We start from the raw sequence: 22,354 nt of genomic DNA, 5'->3' as shown, positions 1-22,354 counted from the left end.
TTTAAAGACATAAAATTTTTTTCAATTATTTTCTGTCGTCATTTTGTGCGCGCGATAACTTTTTTATTTTTCCGTCGACGTAGTTGAGCAAGGTCTCATTTTTTGCGGGATGTCCTGTAGTTTCTGATAGTACCATTTTGGAATACATATGACTTTTTGATCGCTTTTTATTGCGTTTTTTATTGGAGACAGGGTAACTAAAAAAGTGCATTTCTGGCGTTCTTCATTTTTTGTTTCGGACGACGTTCACCGTGCGGGAAAAATTATGTGCTACTTTGATAGATCGGACTTTTACGGACGCGGCTATATCAAATACATATTTTTAATTTATTATTTAGATTTTTTAATAATAGATATGGCAAAAGGGGGGTGATTTAAACTTTTACAACTTTTTTTTTTTTTCAATTAAAAAAAAACTTTATTGATTCTTTTTTTTACTTTACTTTGAAGTCCCCCTGGGGGACTTTAAGATGCGATGCTTTGATCGCTCCTGCAGTATGACGTAATGCTATAGCATTACGTCATACTGCTTTTTGACAGGCAGCCTATGAAGCCACCCCACGGGGACGGCTTGCTAGGCAGTCTGCTAAGGCAGCCCTGGGGCCTTTCATTAGGCCCCCGGCTGCCATGATACGTGCAAGGCTCCCCCGATCTCACCGCGGGGGGGCCGCGCGGGACCCCCGAACATCGTTCGGGGGATTTAAATGCCGCTGTCAGAATTGACAGCGGCGTTTAAATGGTTAATAGCCGCGATCGGCCGCGCGGCCGCTCGCGGCTATTGCCCGCGGGTGTCAGCTGTTATAAACAGCTGATGCCCGCACTGTATGAAGAGAGGTTGCCACGCAACCTCTCTTCATACATACCCCGACGCTCCATGACGTACCAGGTACGTCATTGGTCGTTAAGGGGTTAAAGAGAGTAAACTGTCGACTCCACTGTACTACAACAAACTGGTCTAGACACAAACCGTTGAAACATAGACCAATGTATGGTAAATGTTTGTCTGTTTTACCTCTAAAACTTTATGTATACTTTTTACCATATACTTTTATATACTTTTAACAGCATAAAAACGGATACATTTACCATACACACAAAACGCAGTATGAATGCTCCCTTACTGAAGACATTAGAGTTTGGTTATTAAACTTATGGTGTCTGTTTTTAATCCAGCCACCCACATATGTCTTTATTTTACTGATTTGCTTTATACCTTTGACACCTGTACAGTAGAAACCCTTTTTAGCTCTGACGTCATATGCAGTAATAGTTGCTTTAAAGGGATTTTCCAGGACTCCGTTATTTAATCAGAGGTCCACAGGTTGGAAGCCTAGCCAATCAACTATTTGAAGAGGCCAAGCGCTGTGGCTTCTTGACTGCATACCAACACAGTGCTGTACATTTCATAGCGGCGCCTGGTATAGCGGGTCAATCCCATCCATTTGAGTGGGACTGAGATGTTCTCGAACCACATGATGAATGAATGAAACGTCACTGTTCTGAGAAGAAGCAGCAGTTCTCACACGGGCACCATAGTCTCTTCAAACAGCTAATTGGCAAACATCCTGGAATACCCCTTCTTAAGGGGGTTGTCCAATATATTATTGGCAAATGCAGGAAACATTCTTAAATAGAAGTAATACTTGCCAGTTTCATTCCCCCCACCCCTCGGGTCCTTCCCGCCAGGCTTTGTTTACATGGCTACAGTTCACAAATAAAGAACTGAGAGAAAAGCACTTCATTTTTAATCCCGCCTGATGAAGGGTCCTCTGTGCTCCAGAAGCTTGCAAATATAATTTTTCTGGTTAGCCAGTAAAGGTATCACCTCTATAAATACCTTTTTGTCTTTTTATGTAAGAATATTTAACATCACATAGATTTTTTTTTTCTTTTTTGGCTAACAACATTTTGTCTTCTGCTTGTCTTGTAGAGCTGTGGCAGCGTATTTACGAGCTCTTAGCCTCAGCCCAAATCATGCTGTGGTTCATGGAAATTTGGCGTGTGTCTACTATGAACAAGGGCTTATTGATCTTGCCATTGACACTTACCGAAGGGCTATAGAACTTCAACCGCACTTCCCTGATGCCTACTGTAACCTTGCCAATGCTCTCAAGGAAAAAGGCAGTGTAAGTAGAAACTGAACTATTTATGAATGCAGCATCTTAAAATATAGGTTAGAATTTATGCAAACTGACTTGGCTACTAATATCCTATTAAGCTTTTTGTGACATACCAAATTCTGCCTTGTATTAACATTGATTTGCGTTTCCATTTTTTAAAGGTGGTTGATGCTGAGGAATGCTACAACACGGCTCTTCGCCTCTGTCCAACTCATGCTGATTCTCTGAATAACCTTGCCAACATTAAGCGAGAACAAGGAAATATCGAAGAGGCTGTGCGTCTGTATCGAAAAGCTCTTGAGGTAGATACTTAGCAGGTTTTTGGATAGTCTTCATATTTTACTGTTTTAAGATTTGATTTCTAAAAAAACACTATTATTTTCAGGTCTTCCCAGAGTTTGCAGCAGCTCATTCCAATCTGGCCAGTGTTCTGCAACAACAAGGAAAGCTTCAAGAAGCTCTAATGCATTATAAAGAAGCCATTCGGTAATGCAGGCTTGTATGATAAAATCAGTAAAAACCTTGTGTGCATGCATGATTTCTTAAAGGGTTAATTTGCTTTTCAGAATCAGTCCAACATTTGCTGATGCTTATTCAAACATGGGTAACACATTGAAGGAGATGCAAGATGTGCAAGGAGCATTGCAGTGCTATACTAGAGCAATTCAGATCAATCCAGCATTTGCTGATGCTCATAGTAACCTTGCATCCATTCATAAGGTAGATATGAATATGAACCAGTGCTTAGTTGTCTTACGCTATTGAAAACAACTCGACAAGTGTTCAGCTTATTCCATGTAAATGTGTCTCCTCCATCCTTAGGACTCTGGTAATATCCCTGAGGCAATTGCTTCATACAGGACTGCTCTAAAGCTTAAGCCGGATTTTCCAGATGCATATTGCAACCTGGCACACTGTCTTCAGGTAAGAGAGAGCTTTTTCAATTGAAGTAAAAGGGTAAATGCCTGTGTTTTTGTTTCCATGGAAAATGACTGTGAACATGCACCCACAACTATATGGTCAGCCCATTGACCAAGTGATGTCAGTGGCTGAACCACTGCTGATATGTATTTTGACACGTTTTTGGAAACCTCTTTTAATTTTGAATGGTCTAATTTTCCTTTCTTTGGGAAGAGTCAGCATGATGATCCTGGAGTGGCAGATTTTCTAATAGAGAAAAAAATGAGAAAATATATATCTAAAAAATACAATAGAGGTAGCACTTAAGCTTTACAATATCATCCGAAGTCCTTTAAACTTCAAGAATTTCAATCTGTCCAGTTAAACAGAGCCCTACAAAATGTACTTCACCTCATACAGTCCCAAATGGACTTTGTGAGGTGAAGGGCAATTCCCGGCCTCATGTGCATAGTGTGTAGGCACTTCCTGAATTCCAAAGCATTGTTGCCATTTATTGGCCCTCACAGTTTCCAGACCTGAATGCAATTGAGAACTCTGGAACATTCTGTATCAACGCATTCAATGCCACCAAGTGTTGCCACAATGTGTCCTGGAGCTCACTGATGCCCTGATCCCCAGGTCCAGGAGGAGATCACCCTGGACACACAATCTCATCAGGAGCAATGCCCTGATGCTGGGAGCGCATACAGGCACGTTGGGGGTCATATGAAAACAAAAGGTTGCAAGGTCCAGGACTGTTAAGTCATAGCCTTAACTGTCAAAGCGCAATAATATAAAATTGCTTACGTGTTTCAGCTTAACAAAGCCTTATAGCATACACATGCTACTACAGAGTCACATGGGTTGCCAAGATGAACTTCACACAAATTGATTTTGTGTGTTGATCATTTTGATTTCCATTGACTGTTGATACTTAAATCGCAACAAATTACACAATTTTAGATCAGCAAAGATTTTAAGCTCAAATCTTTTGTTTCAGATTTGATGCGATTTAAGTGTTCCTTTGACTTTTTGAGTAGGATATAATTTATGTACAGCCCTTTAGACATGAAGGGAAAATGGTTAAATGAAGTTGGGTTTTTTTCTCTCAAAATGTAATTTTTAGATTAAGCAATTCCAGGTTTGAGGGAGGGAAAAAAATGTGACTACTTAGTTTTGATTAGCATATCTGGAACAACATTTGTGATGTATATGATGGCTGTCTAAATTTATACATCTCAAATATCTTTTAACCAATTATATTTTTGTTTTGTTTTATTTTTTTACTCCATTTTTTCAGATTGTCTGTGATTGGACTGATTATGATGAACGGATGAAGAAACTAGTCAGTATAGTTGCAGATCAGCTCGAGAAGAACAGACTTCCTTCTGTGCATCCACATCACAGTATGCTGTATCCATTGTCTCATGCTTTTAGGAAAGCTATTGCTGAAAGGCATGGAAATCTGTGTTTAGACAAGGTAAGACCTGCAGCATTGTGTGCAGAAATTTGAGATCTCAACAACAAAAAGAGTGTGAATGCAAGAATTAAACATGAGATAGATAACCATGACTATCAGTTACGTGTAATAATTGATTTATATAATGGGGTTTTCCTGCAGATCAATGTTCTTCACAAGCCACTTTATGAACATCCAAAGGATTTGAAAGCCAGTGATGGAAGACTAAGGGTGGGTTACGTGAGCTCAGATTTTGGAAATCACCCCACCTCTCACTTGATGCAGTCTATACCTGGCATGCATCTTTCAGATAAGTTTGAGGTAAGACGACGTGCAACATTTCTGTCTGTTATTCACATACAGGTTTATTTTGTTTTTGGCCATGTGGGTTGCTTTATTAAAGTAGAAGCACTTCAGATAAACTGTGTTTTATTTTCCCCAGGTCTTCTGTTATGCTCTTAGTCCTGATGATGGTACAAACTTCCGTGTGAAAGTTATGGCAGAAGCAAACCACTTTGTTGACTTGTCCCAGGTGAGAATTCTTTTTACTCTGTGTGTAAAATACGTAGTTATTTTTGTGATTTGGACACATTTTATCTGTTTTTGCTTTGAATTATTTTTTCAAATTTAAACATGTATTTTGTAGATACCTTGTAATGGAAAAGCTGCTGATCGTATACATCAGGATGGAGTCCACATTCTAATTAATATGAATGGCTACACCAAAGGAGCACGAAATGAGCTGTTTGCACTGAAAGCAGCCCCAATTCAGGTGTGTTAGCTGTTTAGTACAATTAGGGTTTTTTTTTTTAATACATCTAAATACAATTATCTGTAATTGCATATATTCTACCATTTGATACCCTCTTAGGTCAGGTAGTTCTCTGTCTTCTGTATTACTAAATCTTGATAAATAGAATAGGTTTCATGTACACCTGATGCTTGTATCCTTATTTTAATTTTCCATGTGCTAATGCTCATTTTTGAGAATTCTAGTTTTTTCATCCCAGCTAGGCAGAATTATATTGATATATCATGTTCTTACTTGGTCTGTTAAATATAATAAAGGTAGAAACTGAAATGTTACTGCTTTCGACTTATTTAGGACCACAATAAACATTTTTAAGTTGTATTGATATTTTAAGGCAATGTGGCTGGGATATCCTGGAACCAGTGGGGCGCCATTCATGGATTATATCATCACGGACAAAGAAACCTCTCCAACTGATGTTGCCGAACAGTACTCTGAAAAAATGGCATATATGCCCCACACTTTCTTCATTGGTGACCATGCTAACATGTTTCCTCATCTAAAGGTACAATATTGTTGTAGCTTACACTGTATGTTCTAGAATTGTCTTACAAGGTTATTCTTTTGCATTTAAAAAGCTGATAATGTGTTAATTCTCTGTGGTATCAGTGTTGTAAATTACATTGATGTATAGCTTTTGACACCAGTCAAAAACCTGCTAAAAAAAGCCCTGTCCTTTTTTTACTTGTTATCCTGGATTACTTTAGTAATACAATCACGGTTGAGGTCCTGATCTGTAACAATGTGTTGTCAAGCTGATCATCATCTTCTCCTTTTTAAGCTAAAAGCAATAACCTATTTTGATTTCCTTTTTTTTGGTTTCTTACAGCAATTTCACTAATCATTTTTATTTCTTACAGAAGAAGGCAGTGATAGACTTCAAATCCAATGGCCATATCTACGACAACAGAATAGTTCTAAATGGGATAGAGTTAAAGGCATTTTTGGAAACTCTCCCTGATGTCAAAATTGTAAAGGTGGGAACTCCTGTTTCAATGTTTAAAAAAAAAAAAAATTCAAAAGACCACCTTTAGGATGACCACCCCTTATCCACACCAGAGTTCCGGTGACAGACTGTGTGTGACAATATGCTATGCCTATTTACTGAATTCTTTGAGAGGGTCACCCCTCTAGAAGACCACTTTTCAGTGCAATAGAGGTTGTCATAAGAGGTTTCACTGTAGTTTGGCTTTTTCCTTAAGATGCATTGCCTAGTTTTTACTGCTGTTATACCCTGTTGAAACAGTAAACAGATTTTTAGTACTCTCTCCTTGGGGGAGGGGGGGTAGAGAGCAATCATTGTTGAAAGCAACATGGTGGCTCAGTGGTTATTGCTGTTGCCTTGATTCCTTGGTACAAATCCCACCAAGGACAACATTTGCATAGAGTTTTTGTATGTTTTTCCCCACACAAATATACTAATAGAGGACTTCAAGTGATGCTCTAATATAAATGTGTTGTAGGAGTATGTGAGGCCTTCTATTGCTGGATCCACTAGGTGGCACTATCGTGGTGCAGTAATTAATTTTTTTTTCTTTTGTCCGCCTCAAGGACTACTTTTGAATGGTACTCCATTTATTTATTTTTTTGATTATTCATAATCGCTTAGCATTTTTAAATTTACCATTACCTATTTTTGCTATTTTTCTATCTGTCCACATTTAAACATTTTACCTGAATTTGCTTTTGCAGATGAAAGGTCCAGAGAGTGGAGACAGTGCTGATAGTAACTCAGCATTAAACATGCCAGTTATCCCCATGAACACCATCGCAGAAGCCATCATTGAAATGATCAATAGAGGACAAATCCAGATAACAATTAATGGATTTAATATCAGCAACGGCCTGGCCACAACACAGGTATGTGCAAACTACTACTAGGTTCTAAGTAGTCTGTAAAATGATTATTTATTTTTTTGAAAGGAGTTTCTTCTTGTGTTGTGCACATATAAAACCATGATATGTGTGTTAAGACTCTGAAAACTTTTCTTTCCCCCTTTCCCCTTCTCCAGATTAATAATAAAGCAGCCACAGGTGAAGAGGTTCCTCGTACCATCATTGTTACCACGCGCTCACAGTATGGCCTGCCAGAAGATGCCGTGGTGTATTGTAACTTCAATCAGCTTTACAAGATTGACCCTCCCACACTGCAGATGTGGGCAAATGTAAGTAGTTGACTCTATTAAAAGCAAGGCTTAAGCCCTGACAGAGTGCCCCAGTGAAGCTCGCTCCTGTGCTGTTACAGAGGAGCGGGTATCACTCAGAGCACAGCCAGCATGGAGGCAGGGTGGCCAGGGGGTGTTCTCCACCTGCCCACCTCCTTTCACTGTAAGCAGACAGTTGGTCAGAACTGAATGACTGCTGTTTACACTGAACAGCTCGTCGTTCAGGTTTTCTGCCTGCAGAAACTGAACAACTCTCGCTCAGTTGTTCCGTTTCTGAATGCATTTACACGGAATGACTATCATTCAAAATCCCACGGGAGCGCAGAGTTTTGAACAACTCCTAACGATAATCGCCCCATGTAAATGAGCTCACTTTATTAAAAGGTTTTCATATTCTTCCATTTCAGATCCTAAAGCGCGTTCCAAACAGTGTTCTGTGGCTATTAAGGTTCCCTGCAGTAGGAGAGCCTAACATCCAACAGTATGCCCAAAACATGGGGCTGCCACAGTCCAGAATAATTTTCTCTCCAGTTGCACCTAAGGAAGAACACGTTCGAAGAGGTCAGTTGGCTGACGTTTGTTTAGATACACCGTTGTGCAATGGACACACCACTGGAATGGATGTTCTTTGGGCAGGAACTCCTATGGTTACTATGCCAGGTAAGTAAAGGACAATCTCACAATTTTCTTGCTTTGTAGTGTTTATGGTGTATTTTTACATTTGTGACAAAATCATATTGATTAGACTGTAAGCTTATAGTTCCATATCTAAGGCTCCTACTAAGTGAATTCGGTCAACTGACTTATTGTTTCCAGTCACTTAAAGTATCTTATGTCACTTTTCAAGTTGGACTTACATTTCTGTATTTGTTTATAGGTGATACCCTTGCATCTCGCGTTGCTGCTTCACAACTGACCTGTCTTGGATGTCCAGAATTAATTGCCAAAAGCAGGCAAGAATATGAAGATACAGCTGTGAAGCTCGGCACTGACGTAGAATAGTAAGTAATATGAACAAGATTGTACAGCCCTCTTGCACAGGCTAATAATCATGAATGAAGGTTCCGTTCACCTGCACATTGTGCTGTTCTCTTTAATCAGTTCTAACCGTTATCAAATGCATCTTTTCATATATAATTTCACATCCCGCTGTGCAGATCCAATAACACTATCTATTTTTTTTTTCTCTTGCGCAGCCTGAAAAAGATCCGTGCAAAGGTATGGAAACAGAGGATATCTAGCCCCCTCTTCAATACCAAACAGTACACCATGGATTTGGAGAGATTATACTTACAAATGTGGGAGCATTACGCAGCCGGTAATAAACCCGATCATTTCATCAAGCTGGTGGAAGCCACAGAATCTGCGTAACCAGGAGTGACCTTCAGCGGCTTGTATATTTGTTGCTATTAAGTTTACACAGTGATCTCATCTTGCTGTGAAGACACAACATAAAAATCAATTGTGTTGTTGTTTTTTTTTTTTTCTTCCTCCTTTCTTCCTTTTCTCTCGCTAAACTTACAGGGAATCTTGCAAATCGCCATCCATTATGACTCCATGGACAGATCTTTGTTGGAAAAATTTTAGTTTCGTCTCGCAATATGCATATTTCAAGTTTGGACGCTTAAACATGAATTTGTGTGCGTCTGCTAGCGCAGAACATTAATCTCAGCTTGTATCTTGTAGCTAACTGTGCAGGTTGGAAAAGAAAAAAAAAATCACAAAGCATCATTAATGGTGTTCTAGTCCTTTTTATAGGTTTTATAAACCACTTGTAGCCTTTTAATGTCTGGCATTTGTTTACAAGCAGGCCTGTTTGTGTGTGCTTTTGGTATAAATGAAATGTCTCCCTTCAGATATCTGCTTGGTTTTGACACTTAGTCTGTCCTCCCTCATGTATTAACCCAATTGATTAAGTATAACTTGTACGAGTCAGACGTGCAGCTGAAGTGAATCGTGCTGCTGTCTTGTGGAGGAGTATAAAGCGCACATAACTGTAATTTCTGATACAGTGCCCTCTGTATTTAATAGACTACATGAGATATATTCAGTGTATGTACTTGTACTTTGCACGCAGTGGACACCTTGATATGTTGCTCATACAGAAACTTGATTGGGAAATATTTCATCCATTTTCATTGACCTCGTATGTATGTAACGCATTGTTTGTGTGGAAAAATAAGCATGTGCCGCAACAGATTAGTTAAGTTAATGCGCCTCTGCACATTGCCTATTTGATTTAATAAACTCCAGTTGGCTTTTTCAGGTGTATAATGTTCACTTTTATTCATATGTATGAGTTGGAATTTTTCTCATGTTCAGTAAACAGTAAGTGGAGATTTATATGGTTTTACTTTGTTCTTGTCGTTACATACAGCTCTTCAGATTTGTGTTTTGTTTTTTGACAGTTCATCTACGCAAATAATAGACCAAAATCACCCATGCTTAGATATACTTGCATAAATGTGCTGATTAGACCAAAGCTCTAAAGTACATCCAAAGTATTCTCACTATTCAGCCAGCACTGTAGTGCTGTCAGTCATGTTCTATGCAGGGCACAAAAGTCTGTGCCCAAACGTGGAGTGTCAGAAAAAACTTTGCCCTTTTTTTTTCTTCTTCTTTTGGGCCCCTGTATATAAATTCCCTTTCTTGAGTCATCTGGGCAGTGTCACACAGCTCCTTGAGTCACTGCGTCATGCCAGTATGCAAGTCATATAGCGCCTAAAATGCTACGAATGAAAACTACAGCTCACCATGCAAAGAACAAGTTGTCATGGCTATGTTGACATAAAAATAAAGCTATGGCTTTTGAGAAGGGGAGATGAAAATCAAAAAAATGTAATGTAACTTGTAGCTTGTGTAGGTGAATACTGGGGAAAAATGCAGGATCAGTATTCTCGGACTACCTGCTATGATGTCTCATATACACTGCACACTTAGGCCTCATGTCCACTAGCTAAATGGAATTGCAGATTTTGCCCATAGGGAATCATTGGCCATCCGCGGTCCATTAAATTGATTTTTGCACCCGCGGATGGCATTTTAAAAGAATTGCGGTTTTCACGCGCAGGAGAAAAAACCCGGCATGCTCCATTTTGCCGCGGATCGCCAACATTGCTATCACATTGATAGCAATGTGTGCGGATATCTGCATGCAAAAAAAATGCCATTTAAAGCAAATCCACCGCGGAAATCCGCGGCAGATTCTGCATAGATTGTATTTTTCGAGTGGACATGAGGCCTTAGTAATGGAGAGCAGGATTTCCTCTTCTATCATATACAGAAAAGTAGCAACAGCATGGAGGATGTTTTTCTATCCAGCTAAAAGAATGACAAGGATAGAAGCTTGGTGAAATGGAGACCAAAGTGATCTTCATTTTACTAATTAAAACTATTAATGACTTGGTGCAGTTCTTCACTTTATTTTTGGCGCAAAATGCTGGAAACAAAATGAAAGCTGCCAAAATGCATACTTATTGGTCTCCTTTTTGGTCATTTTCATTAAAATGAAACCTCAAAGGGACCCGTGGATGGAGGCCATAAAGTGTTAACAGGCCCTTAGGGCTCCTACCCATTTGCATATTTTTATTTTTTTTAAACGCGACTGTCAGTGGGACTCTCTAATGTTAAAAACGCATCGCAGGTTCGTGCTTTGTGATTTTGTGCGTTGCGTTTTTAACATTAGAAAGTCCCATTGACATTTGCGTAAAAAGAAATAAACAAAAAAAAAAACGCAAGTGGGTAGGAGCCCTTACTGTGTTTATAGCTAAAAGCACATCTCTGCCCAGTAATTCTCTAGTGTCTTCCATATAGATAGCTGTGTGTGTTACAGACCGGGAGTAGAATGCAGTTTTCTGTGTGCAGTGTACAGAATGCAGCATAACAGAAGGCCCTGCCCATCAGCTCACAGAAAACTGGAAATCTGAGATACAAACTACAGAGGGGTAAAAAATACAGGATACAAGTCGTATAATGTCCAGTAATGGTGCTGTTCCTCAAGTACATGTGGCAGCTCATTGTGAGAAGATAGGAACGCTTTAATTAAACTAGCCGTATGGACGCTGAGGATAAAACTTTCAAATACAGAGTGTATCAGATTCTGCTTTCATAGGATTCATGTTCCTAAACAACTCTTGCTAACAATCACTGAAAGAGTAGCAGATGCCTGGAACAAGACTTCAGTAGATGTAGGTAGAAAATCAACAATAATTGAATTCCAAGCATGCCTGGGATAAGCAAATGTCTATCCTAAGAGGGAAATGATACAGGGCTACTATGAAAGAAATACTCACCTTTTATAGACACTACAGTATTTTGATATAGCCCAAAAAGTTTTTTCTTTCAGTAGGTCTCCAAATTTGTATGACCAGGTTACAAATGTTCTATCTGTAAGCCTTTTCCCTTGCTGCAGTCGGTCTCCAAGAACTTTTCCCTTTGCATAAACATCCACTGTTCTGAAATTTCATGCTAACCTCATGAAAACCTGCAGTCACAATAATTGTCTCTATAGTGTATTTACCTGTTTAAATGGGTTTTCCACTTGTAAACTATTGATGGCCTAACTTCAGGATTGATTGATTGAGGGGTTTGCTGTTTCCTGGGTTGGTGCGCTCATGCACTGCTGATTTCTGCTGGAAGTAGACAACTCCATTCTCAATGTAGTGGCCCAGCTTGGTATTGCAGGCCAGTTCCCATTTCAATGTAGGATTGTCCTGTAATACCAAGCCTGGCAACTGTAATTGGAACGGAGCTGTCTGCTTCCTGCAGAAATATACTAAATGCATGAGGGTACTGCTCCAAAAAACAGCTGATCGGCGGGGATCCCTGACGATGGACCCCTGTTGAGCTATACTTGATGAACTATCCTGAGGATAGCCATCAGTTGTTAACAACTAAACAACCCCTTGAATGTTTTTGGTTCTTCTAGCCATTTTCAAAAATGTGGCTGCTATCCTAAATTTCATTTAGTTCAGCTTATTTAATTACTTTTTATATGAAAAATACAATTTAAGACAAATGAAGCTGTCAAAGCAACAAGAAATGTGTTAAAATATCTAGCTACTATCAACAATGGTAAAGCACAACCTGTACGTTCATAAAAGTCCAACAATGAGCGGACGTTGAGATGGGACAAACGTTACCTTGATTGTGATAGCTCGGCACAGAGTTATTGTAACCCATTAAAAAGCTATTTTCTTGTCTGTATCATTGGACACAGCAAAGACCTTGGGTATAGCTTCTGCCACTAGGAGGCGTCACTAAGCATAAAAAGTTCTCATTAGCTATACCCACTCTCCTTGCAGGCAGATGCAGGTTCAGTTTTTTTTAGTGTCTGTAGGAGGCAGATGTCTTCAATCAAGGTCCTCTAGGACTACATGGATGTGGGCAACAGCGACGCGGGACTCTCCCTATTCCCCACAAGTAGGGCAGACGGCAAGTGTCTGTCTTTTTCTTCTTGGAGGAGGGCACATCAATTCAAAAATTGTAAGTGATCCGCCACCCAGTGTCCCAGTCCTGGAGCACTCCCATCTTCTCTTAAGCGACGGCGAGCAGACTGGGCTCACTGCTAGAACTGAGGATGCATCTCCCAGCATCTGGACACCTGGGAGTAGGTAAGTAATTAGGTTATTTTTATTGCACAGCAGCTGCTGCTTTGATTTGCGACATTACGCTGCCTGTTTTTTGTTTTGTCGCTGTGGCTGCGGCCTTTTTCATTTGCCGCCATTGCGACGGCCGTGTGATTGCTCAGTGTGGCGGCTGTGTTATCTGCCGCCATGCGGCTACTCTATTTTATTAGGGGAAGACCGCCATGAGGCGGCTGGGTTGATGCCGCTGTGCAGCGTGTACAGGGCTGTTGCCGAGCGGCCGATATGGTTGGCCCTAATCATGCTTATCCGCCTGACCATTTTTTTGTAACCCCCTTCCCCCGGTAGTCGAAGATCTCCACAGGCGTAGCAGGCAGCGATGCCGCTCCGCCCTGCGCGGCTGAAAATTTAGTCTGCGGCTTTTCGGGCCTACGGGTCTGCAGCCCTGGCATTCTTGCTCTGCTGTGCTCTGTCTATAATAGTAGCCCCCGCAGCAGTCGGGGATCTCTGTGGGCATAGCAGCCAGCCTCGGTGCTGCCGCTCTGGCTTGGACCGCGGCTGGCGCAGCTGAAAATGTAGGCGCAGCTTACGGGTCTACTTGACCCGCAGAATAGTTGCAGCCATGGCTGGCCTTTGTAAGGGTCGTCTGTAAAGCCCCCCCCCCCCCCCCCACCCCCTTGTATCTAAAAGGGTGGGCAGGGAATCTAGCTCCTGGCTCCTTGGGCCTACTTGTCGCCCAAGGTGTGACCTGTGCAGTAACTAGCATGCGGGGGGCATGTATGACACCGCCGCCATGTATTGCCCCTGGCCGGCATGTTTGTTGCCCGCCAGGCTATTTTGCTGCCGGACGGCATATTTTTATGTGCAGGCAACAGGTTTACATGACCTTGGACTGGCAATATGGCGGTGAGCCGACAATTCCTGCAGACAGACATGATATATAGCACTGTGCAGCCTGTGCTGTCGGGTATGTATGCTGAGGTCTGGCATTTATCCGTTTTTATGGCGCGGATTCGTGCCATGTTTCCATTGCCACTGCCGTGCGCCCTAGTTTTCGTTTAGCGGCAGGTATGGTAGTTTCCGTGCAGCATGTGAGGTTTGTTGGTGTGTGGCATTAGCTAGGCGCGTCATGTGCTTTTTGCTGCCACATGGCATTCCCATCCTACGCGCCCGAACCATTTTCCACAGTGCAGCCCATGCATAGGTCCTCCGTGCGACTTGTGTTGATAACGCCGTGCAGCTTGATATTTTTGCTCCACCTTCTTTTCTGTATATTGCCACTGTGCAGTTCTAGTCAATGGTGGTGACCGTCAGGCAGCCTTTATGTGGCAACGCACTCTGTGCGTCGTAAGCGGCCAGTGATGGGCACCGCCCTGTGGGAAGTAGTGCTGATGAAGCTATGGACGTCTGCACAGCTTATCCTCTCCCATACCTGAACGCTATAGGCCCTAATCCTAGGCGCCATAGTCTCTCCTCCCTGCCCAATTAACCTCAGCGTGATTATGCGTTGGCCTGCGGTACCTTCTATACTGGAATAAGTAGTTGCACATGGACTCATCGCCCCTCATGTCTGCTCCTCACCGGGTTGAGCCTTGCCTATTGGTAGCTCCCGTTGCACCTCCTGCAGTTCCCTGCAGCCAGATGTACTGCGGACAGGGGCGGCCAGAGTCACATGTGCGCTCTTGCTACACTACAGTTCCCTGCCCCCCCCCCCCCCCCCCCCCCCTATTACATCCAGCTGGAAAATATCTCGTCTTACGAACAGCATTGTTTGAACTGCTGGTCAGCGATTCTCCATTTTTGCTGACACGTGTGGTACTTTCCATATGAAAAGAGTAGCGGCACAGAAAGTCTGCGGACACATCGCTCAGCATCATAGCTGCGGAAGGGGTGAGCCTTACCCATCTGCTAGCAGGATAAGACGCAGGTTGCAGTCGTCCAGAGACGTATACTATGTGCGTTCCCACTACAGTACAAGATTGTCGACTTGTTCTGTCCAAGTATAGTGGTAGTACAGGGCCCTCCCTCTGATAGGGAGCCTGGGGCTGTAGATCCGTCTACCAGAACCTCTCCAGTCAGCTCTATAACTCGCCGAACCACTATGGGTCCAAACACCCTCTTGAGGCGGTCTCGGAACTAAACCGACATCTACTGTTTTCTAGGAAGACTGGACTGCTCGCTCAATCAGCTGTGTCCACGTGGATGTGGGTCACTCAAGTCATCTGTGATAGAGATGGACTCCGCTGCTGACCCTAATTTGCCTGCAGAACAGTCTACAAATTATCCTCTATTATGGATGCCTAGGCTGTGACCGTAAGGAGTACTCTGTAATCAGAGCAGTCTTCAACTTCGCTCTTTTAGCATTTCTTCTCCACAGATCCTTCCTACGCAGGTACAGGGAGTAGGGTGCTGGTCCATCTTGGAGCCTGGATGTAGACTGTTTCACTAAGCCGCAGAGTGGGACGTCATGCATCTCAGTGTGCCTCGTTTTGATGAGTCAACTCGCTCTATGGCCAGCGTGCCTCCCTTTAGATACGAGAATGGCATCGGCAGAGCAGTTGCGGGAGCTTCCGGTGGTAAAAGGTTTTTTCCCTTTAACATATCTGGTTCAGTTTCGGAATACGCCTTATAGGGAGCCAGGCCATTTACACCGGACTGATCCAAAGGCACGCTGTGGTCCTCCTGTGCTTTTTCCCCCTTGCTTGCTGGTGACCATGAAACGGTATATCTGCATACTGATTTCCATTCTTAGCGCTCGGCTCTCCCGCCTCAAGATCTTTCTACAAAGGGTCCAGTGAGAGCCACACACTATTGTTCTCTTGCAGTAAAGCAAGATTTTACGACGACTGGTTAGTCATGTGGTTGCAGTGACCTCTAGGGAAGGAGCCAACCCTAGTTGACAAGTCAGAGAAATGCCATTTCCAGGGCTAGAATTCTTCAAAGACCATGGCTTTCATGCAGAAGGCGGATGCTGGGCCATTGTCACAGTCTCAGCGGGCCGATACTACTGGTATTTTTGAGCCCTGTGTCTCCATCTCCCATTCGCTCTGGTAGCGGTAGTTACCATGCATTTGTCTGGGAGGCTTCTACTGACCCTTGAACAATGGGGCTGTCGCTATCAGCAGCCTGCTTAGCTGGGTGTTTACAGTTTGGTTTTCAGCGGAGCCTGTTCATCTAGGTTGATGGCTAGAGGGACCCCAGCACTTTGAAGTTTCTGCTCCATTGTCGCTGGTGCTAACGTCACGACCGGCTCGCCTTGGCTACTCGTTTTCCCTTTCAAGCAGGAGACACTATTGGGTAGAAGTTTCTTTGTCAGCAGAAGAAGGTCGTTATTGACCTGTTGCATGTTACCTCATGGCATGTGGTATCAGGATCCGCGTTGATGAAGACTTTTATTTACAATAGCGGCTAGCCCACGGTATGTACTAGTCACAAGTGGACTTGGTCTAACCTCGCAACGCTACCACTCAGGTGGCATTCGTCAGTCTCTCTGGCTCTCTGCTGCTGCTCTCTGCAAATCAAGTTGTGTCCTTGGTTTTCCGAGGTGGGTTTCTCACACTGGCTCCGCTTCACAGCACTATAGGGTCACCGCGTCGGGGACATCATATTTTCAGGCGGACAGCGGGTGTCTCGTCTGAAGGTCCTTGTCAGGAGTTTTCGCGGTCAATTTTCCCACCCCCTTGGGTACTGCTCTAGAACGTCCCAAGGTCTTTCTTGTCCTGTTCATTGGGGGACACAGCACCCACCCACTCTGTTGTTAGGACTGTAACATATACTCCTTGGTTGGAGTGTCCTCAGTGTGTCGCACAAGAGTTAGAATAAGTTACAGTTCTTGAGTATTGTTATTTATTATCTAGTATTGTCATATCCAACTAGCTGCTCCTACTGCTTGCATACAAACTGAGCTAGCATGATGCTTGCAGGGGGGGTATAACTAGTGCGAGGAGTTAACACATTTCATGCTTAGTGTTGCCTCCTAGTGACAGAAGCTATACCCAAGGTCAGAGCTGTGTCCCCCAATGAACAAGACGAGAGAGATTTTATGGTAGGTTCTTACAAACCATGTCCTATGAGGAACAGTTAAAGGGAGAAAGGATTTAATGGCTGTTTATAAATATCTGAAGGGTTCTCACACTGCAGAGGGATCAGGCCTATTCCCATTTGCACAGTAAAGACTAGAAGCAATGGGATGAAACTGAAAGGGAGGAGACACAGATCAGATATTAGAAAAAAACTTTGACAGTGAGGGTGATCAATGAGTGGAACAGGTTACCATGGGAAGTGGTGAGCTCTTCTTCAGTGGAAGTCTTCAAACAGGCTGGTCAAATACCTGTCTGGGATGATTTAGTGAATCCTGCATTGAGCAGGGGGTTGATATCGCTCGCTTGCGCGCATCACCAATGCAGAGATTGAACCTGGACTTACCACTCCATATTATCCAATTCCACCGACAAGGCACCCAGTTCTCAGCCCACAGCGGACATTTACTTTCTGCAGGCTCGTAACAAATAGTTTTTCCTTTGCCTTGTAAAAAACAAAACCTTTTTGTGTATGGCTCTTATTACATGTTATGTTATTTAAATTCCTGTCCGTAATGGAACTCCACTCCATTGAAATTGAAGCAACTGATGCTCTCTGATTGGCTGTATGTTTGGGGTTGTTGTCCTACTACAGATTAAATTTGGAGTCATTGTCATTAACAACTACCTTGAAAGAAGGACAAGGAGTCCTGAAAGTGATGATACGGCCCTGATCTCAACATCGTAAAGCCTGTCAGGGGTTACATAAAGAGATAGAAGGATTTGAGGAAGCCCACATCCACAGATCTGTGGCTAGTTCTCCAAAGATGTTTTTAAAACAACTTCCCTGCCGAATTCCTACAAAACCTGTGTGAGTGTATCTAGAACAATTGATAGTTCAAGTAGTAAACAATTATTGATCCATGTTAAAAGCAATGGGGTGCGCGCCAATAAAAAACAATGCAAACGCAAGTGTGAAGCTTTTGATCACAGCATACATCAAATAGAGGCCAGACCTTAGATCATAGACACCTGTGAGCTATGCAAAAAGTATGAAGTGTACTACTAGCCCATATCAGCTTATGCAAGCAGAGCCATATATGCAAACAATCTTATGAGGTGAGTCGTCAATAAAAATGATATGTAGAATGCATACCTGCAGGAAAACGAGTGCACATCTCCATGACCCGGTACGCTTCTCTCCAGCATTGTATTGTGGATGGTGAGTGGATGATATGTTTCCTTTGTGTTATACTCCGTGCTTGTATCATGCTATGTCTACTTCTACGTATTTTATATCAGTCTTGATCAATAAATCTTCAATTATACTCGTATATATACTCCTGTCACCCCTGAGAGTTTGCGTTTGGATTTATAATTTGTATCTCTGTGGTTTATCTACGTTTTCTGCCATGTCTGATCTGATTGTGGAATACATTTTTTACCCGAGGCCAATCAGGAAGATACTTAATAAGGTAACTGATGTGTTTGCACAAGATTCGTATATACATGTACTAGATTCGTCTCTTTCTACCATTCTATGAGACTTAGAAAAAGTCAGGTCTCACCAATTGAAAACATGGTGGGATTCCACCAATTTACGACAATATATTATTGCAAAACACACGATTGCCAACCAAGAATATTCCAACGTCTGCTTTTGCTGAACCATTTATGAGAGTAGAATAATATATACCGTATATACTCGAGTATAAGCCGAGTTTTTTTTGGGGGCTGAAAAAGCCCACTCAGCTTATACTCGAGTCAGGGAAGGGTTAAAAAAAAACCCAACTCCATACTTACCTCCCAGCTGGCGCCTGTGTCCTCGGCGGCAGTTCGGCAAGCTGCTAGAATCCTACCTGCTGTCCTCTCTGTTCTGTCATTCTCCGCCGTCACCGCTGTGATAGGCTGTGAATGATCGAGTGCCGGGTGTGATTGGCCGGAGCTCGATCCAATCACAGTGCTGACGGCGGGGGATTTGAAAGCTGAGCAGGGAGAGAACAGCGGGAGAATTCTAAAGCAGCAGCAAGCCGGCTGGGAGGTGAGTATGGAGGTTTTATTTTTTTACCCAGCATACATTCGAGTATAGCTCGGTTTTTTGTGGTAAAACTTATTTACTCGCTTATACTTGGTTTAGCTAATACTCGAGTATGTACGGTATATATACATATATATTTTTTTTCTTTAACTTATAAGAAAGAGTCAAATTTAAAGTGATAAGAGGGGGAGGCTTAGGGTAACGTAAGAAATAAAAGGAAGATGAAAAGATGGCATAGGATTAAGGGTTGGGGGGGGGGTGATAAACACAATCACTTAGTAGTTACATGTTTTTCCGAAATACGTGTCATATATCATCTTACAGTCTTATTATCTCAGGTGGTTTATATAGCTAAGGTAGTCAAGGGTCGAGTAGATCTTTCCTACTGATGACGGTTACATCGCAACCAGGGATCCCAGGTTTTCCTAAAATTTTCATTGGTTCTATTTGCCCAACTGGTGACTTTTTCAAATCTGCGTATCTTATTTACTTTCAAGAGCCATTGGTTCACTAAGAGCGAAGTTTATTGTAACCACATGAGGGGAATCGGGGACTTTGCAGCCGCTAACCTATTGAAGGTTTCAATAACAGTGGTAAAGTTGAAGGAGTCACCAGTGAGGCGCCTAATAACCTGTTCCAGCTGCTGCCAAAAAGGGATGATGACGGGGCAGTGCACAATGAGAGTGTGAGCAAACATGGCTGCCACAACGCCAACACAGGTTTGAGTCAGAAAGCTTGTACTCCGGTGACTTGTACCACCTAGTCAGTCACTGATTGTTTTATTACGCTCCTGTAATCTAACGCAGTTGGAGAATGGAATAATATTTTACCACAAGCTTCTATACCGTTATTGGAGTTAATAGTACAATGTGAACAACAAAAATGGAAGTCTTTGGATGAAACAATTATGCCGTTGTAAGATTCTTTGCACTCATTCGGATATTACACACTTCACCAGAAAATGTAAGGAAAAGTTTAAGTAAATTAGAAGATTCTATTACGCAGGCAAAACGATCCAACTTAAGTCGGGATGTAAAGGACTATGCCACTGACTCTGTACACCTGGTGCCGGTCTAGACCGACTTTGGCTCCCAATAAATCTATCCTAAAGAACAAGAAACAATCTAACAAGCCGTCTAATCATGTTAGCTCCAAAGAATATGATTCATCTGATATTTGCACAGATATTACAGAAATGGAGGATAATATGCTTCCATATCAGCTCACCATCATAATGTTTCTGCAGTTTTTCAACAATCAAGAAACACAGAAAATACTGGTGCCAGACTAGTAGAAAACACTGCCGTCACGTGCGCCCTTTATGTAAGACGCACCACGTCCAGGACGAGCGTAAGGTTGTATTCACACCGCGGAACTGAGTGAATATAATCAAAATAAAAGGAATAACCTACCCAGACCTCAAGGAGAAGAACAGCCCTGCCTAAAAGCGAGGTTATCAACTCGATACAGGTGGCCCCCCGTCTCGGGCCTCGACCACTGACTTGAGCGCCTATAAAGAGAAAACACAAACGGATAACAAAAGCATCACTTTGCATTACAGCAGAATTAAACAACAAAAACACCACTTTGCTCAGCAACAGACCTCCAATGACCCCACCCCACCAAGACTGAGACAATATTCCCCAACAACCACACCCACAAGCAGCCTTATATAATGGCTGACGGAATGCCATAGGACAGACAACGTTCCACAAACACCAGGGTAAAATCAATGTACCACACAAGAGAGCAAAACCATTGACAAGTGAACCACTGAGGGAATAGAGACAAACGACCCAAGTAACACCTAGAGAAATGGCAAACCACAAAAACAAACATTAAGCTGTAGGACAGACTAGAATAGTGCACCCAGCCCGTCTAAATGTCAAGACCCCCGTGCCAGTACCCCTTGTGGACCACAGACCGTGACAACTGAAAGAAAACTGCAAGTTTTTTCCACCAGCATTCTCGTTTACAAGCGCAATATTGGGTCGAGTTACACGTATAAACTGTGTGTATATTTTTTATGAGAGGAAGGGGGTAATGCATTTGTTTTGGAGCTTGTGTCCCTAATCTTTTTAGACTAGCCAGCGGGGGTTTAAAGGGGTTGTTTCGCGGCAGCAAGTGGGGTTATGCACTTCTGTATGGCCATATTAATGCACTTTGTAATGTACATTGTGCATTAAATATGAGCCATACAGAAGTTATACACTTACCCCCTCCGATGCTGGCGTCCCCGTCTCCATGGCGCCGGCATGCGCAGAAGCCCTGTGTGGCGCGAGCTCGCCGGAGCCGGACAGAAAGCGCAAGCGCGTCTAATCCAGGGAGACGGCAGCTTTAGTCGGCGCCATGGAGACGGGGACAACCCCTTTAAGAGGGTGTAAGAGAGTGAGTGGTTCGACAAGACAGTTAGGGAGGCTATAAGTGAAAAAAGAAAGTACTTCAATTATTAAAAGAAGGCAGTGAGAAGTGCTAAAAAGATACAGGAAAAAAACAAATTATGTAGTAAAAGATCAAAACTTCCAAGGAGAAGGCAGCAAGACTGATTGCCTAAGAGAGCAAAAATGACCCTAAACTATTTTTTAATTATATAAACAATAAAAGTATCTGCACTGAAAGCACTTGCCCATTAACAAATAATGCAGGAGAAACCATAGATGATGATGGGGGGGGGGGGGGCAAATCTATTAAAATAGTTTTTTCTCAAGCGTATTCACAAAGTAAAAGGAAATGTCACACGAGATGCATGGGGATAAAATGAACCCCCCTCCCCGCCACAAAATATCACCGGCCTAGCTCAGGAAGACGTGCAGAGACAGTTAAAAAGGATTAAAATTGACAAATCCCCAGGCCCAGATGGAATACACCCAAGGGTACTAAGGGAACTAAGTGACGTGATAGACAGACCACTTTTTCTTAACTCAGGGACAGAATTGAGACTAGGGTTGTACCGCTGGATTGGCGAATTGCCAATGTGGTTCCAATATACAAAAATGGGTCTAAAAAGGGAGCCTGGTAACTACAGGCTGGTAAGTCTCACTTCAAAAATTGGAAAATTATTTCAGGGGTTTCTGAAAGACGCAATCCCAGAATACCTCAAGGAAAACAATGGAATAACTCCTCACCAGCATGGATTCATTAGGGGTCGATCATGTCAGACCAATCTGATCAGCTTCTACGATGAAGTCAGCTCTAGGCTGGACCTGGGAGAGTCTATTGATCTTGTATATCTGGACTTCTCTAAAGCATTTGACATC

At 42.5% G+C, this 22,354-nt stretch overlaps 1 protein-coding gene across 5 annotated transcripts in view; it reads left to right on the top strand.

The window, feature by feature from the left end:
* Window positions 1-9,798, top strand: part of OGT (O-linked N-acetylglucosamine (GlcNAc) transferase) — a 32,811-nt gene extending 23,013 nt beyond the window's left edge. For 4 of the 5 annotated variants that reach the window (XM_066580846.1, XM_066580844.1, XM_066580847.1 and 1 more), the window contains 16 exons: window positions 1,931-2,126; window positions 2,282-2,422; window positions 2,506-2,606; window positions 2,687-2,840; window positions 2,943-3,044; window positions 4,321-4,500; window positions 4,642-4,800; window positions 4,922-5,011; window positions 5,126-5,251; window positions 5,625-5,795; window positions 6,151-6,267; window positions 6,983-7,150; window positions 7,303-7,455; window positions 7,863-8,115; window positions 8,333-8,456; window positions 8,652-9,798. In XM_066580846.1, the coding sequence (XP_066436943.1) occupies window positions 1,931-2,126; window positions 2,282-2,422; window positions 2,506-2,606; window positions 2,687-2,840; window positions 2,943-3,044; window positions 4,321-4,500; window positions 4,642-4,800; window positions 4,922-5,011; window positions 5,126-5,251; window positions 5,625-5,795; window positions 6,151-6,267; window positions 6,983-7,150; window positions 7,303-7,455; window positions 7,863-8,115; window positions 8,333-8,456; window positions 8,652-8,826 (2,410 nt within the window). In that variant the 3' untranslated portion in view covers window positions 8,827-9,798. The remainder of the gene's footprint in view (window positions 1-1,930; window positions 2,127-2,281; window positions 2,423-2,505; window positions 2,607-2,686; window positions 2,841-2,942; window positions 3,045-4,320; window positions 4,501-4,641; window positions 4,801-4,921; window positions 5,012-5,125; window positions 5,252-5,624; window positions 5,796-6,150; window positions 6,268-6,982; window positions 7,151-7,302; window positions 7,456-7,862; window positions 8,116-8,332; window positions 8,457-8,651) is intronic. The other variant, XM_066580845.1, reaches the window with a different exon arrangement.
* The last annotated feature ends 12,556 nt before the right edge of the window (window positions 9,799-22,354 follow it).

Source organism: Eleutherodactylus coqui, chromosome 10, assembly GCF_035609145.1.
Source record: "Eleutherodactylus coqui strain aEleCoq1 chromosome 10, aEleCoq1.hap1, whole genome shotgun sequence".
Lineage (NCBI taxonomy): Eukaryota > Metazoa > Chordata > Amphibia > Anura > Eleutherodactylidae > Eleutherodactylus > Eleutherodactylus coqui.
Note: the sequence above shows the minus strand (reverse complement) of the source record. Positions and strands in the feature narration are given on the sequence as shown.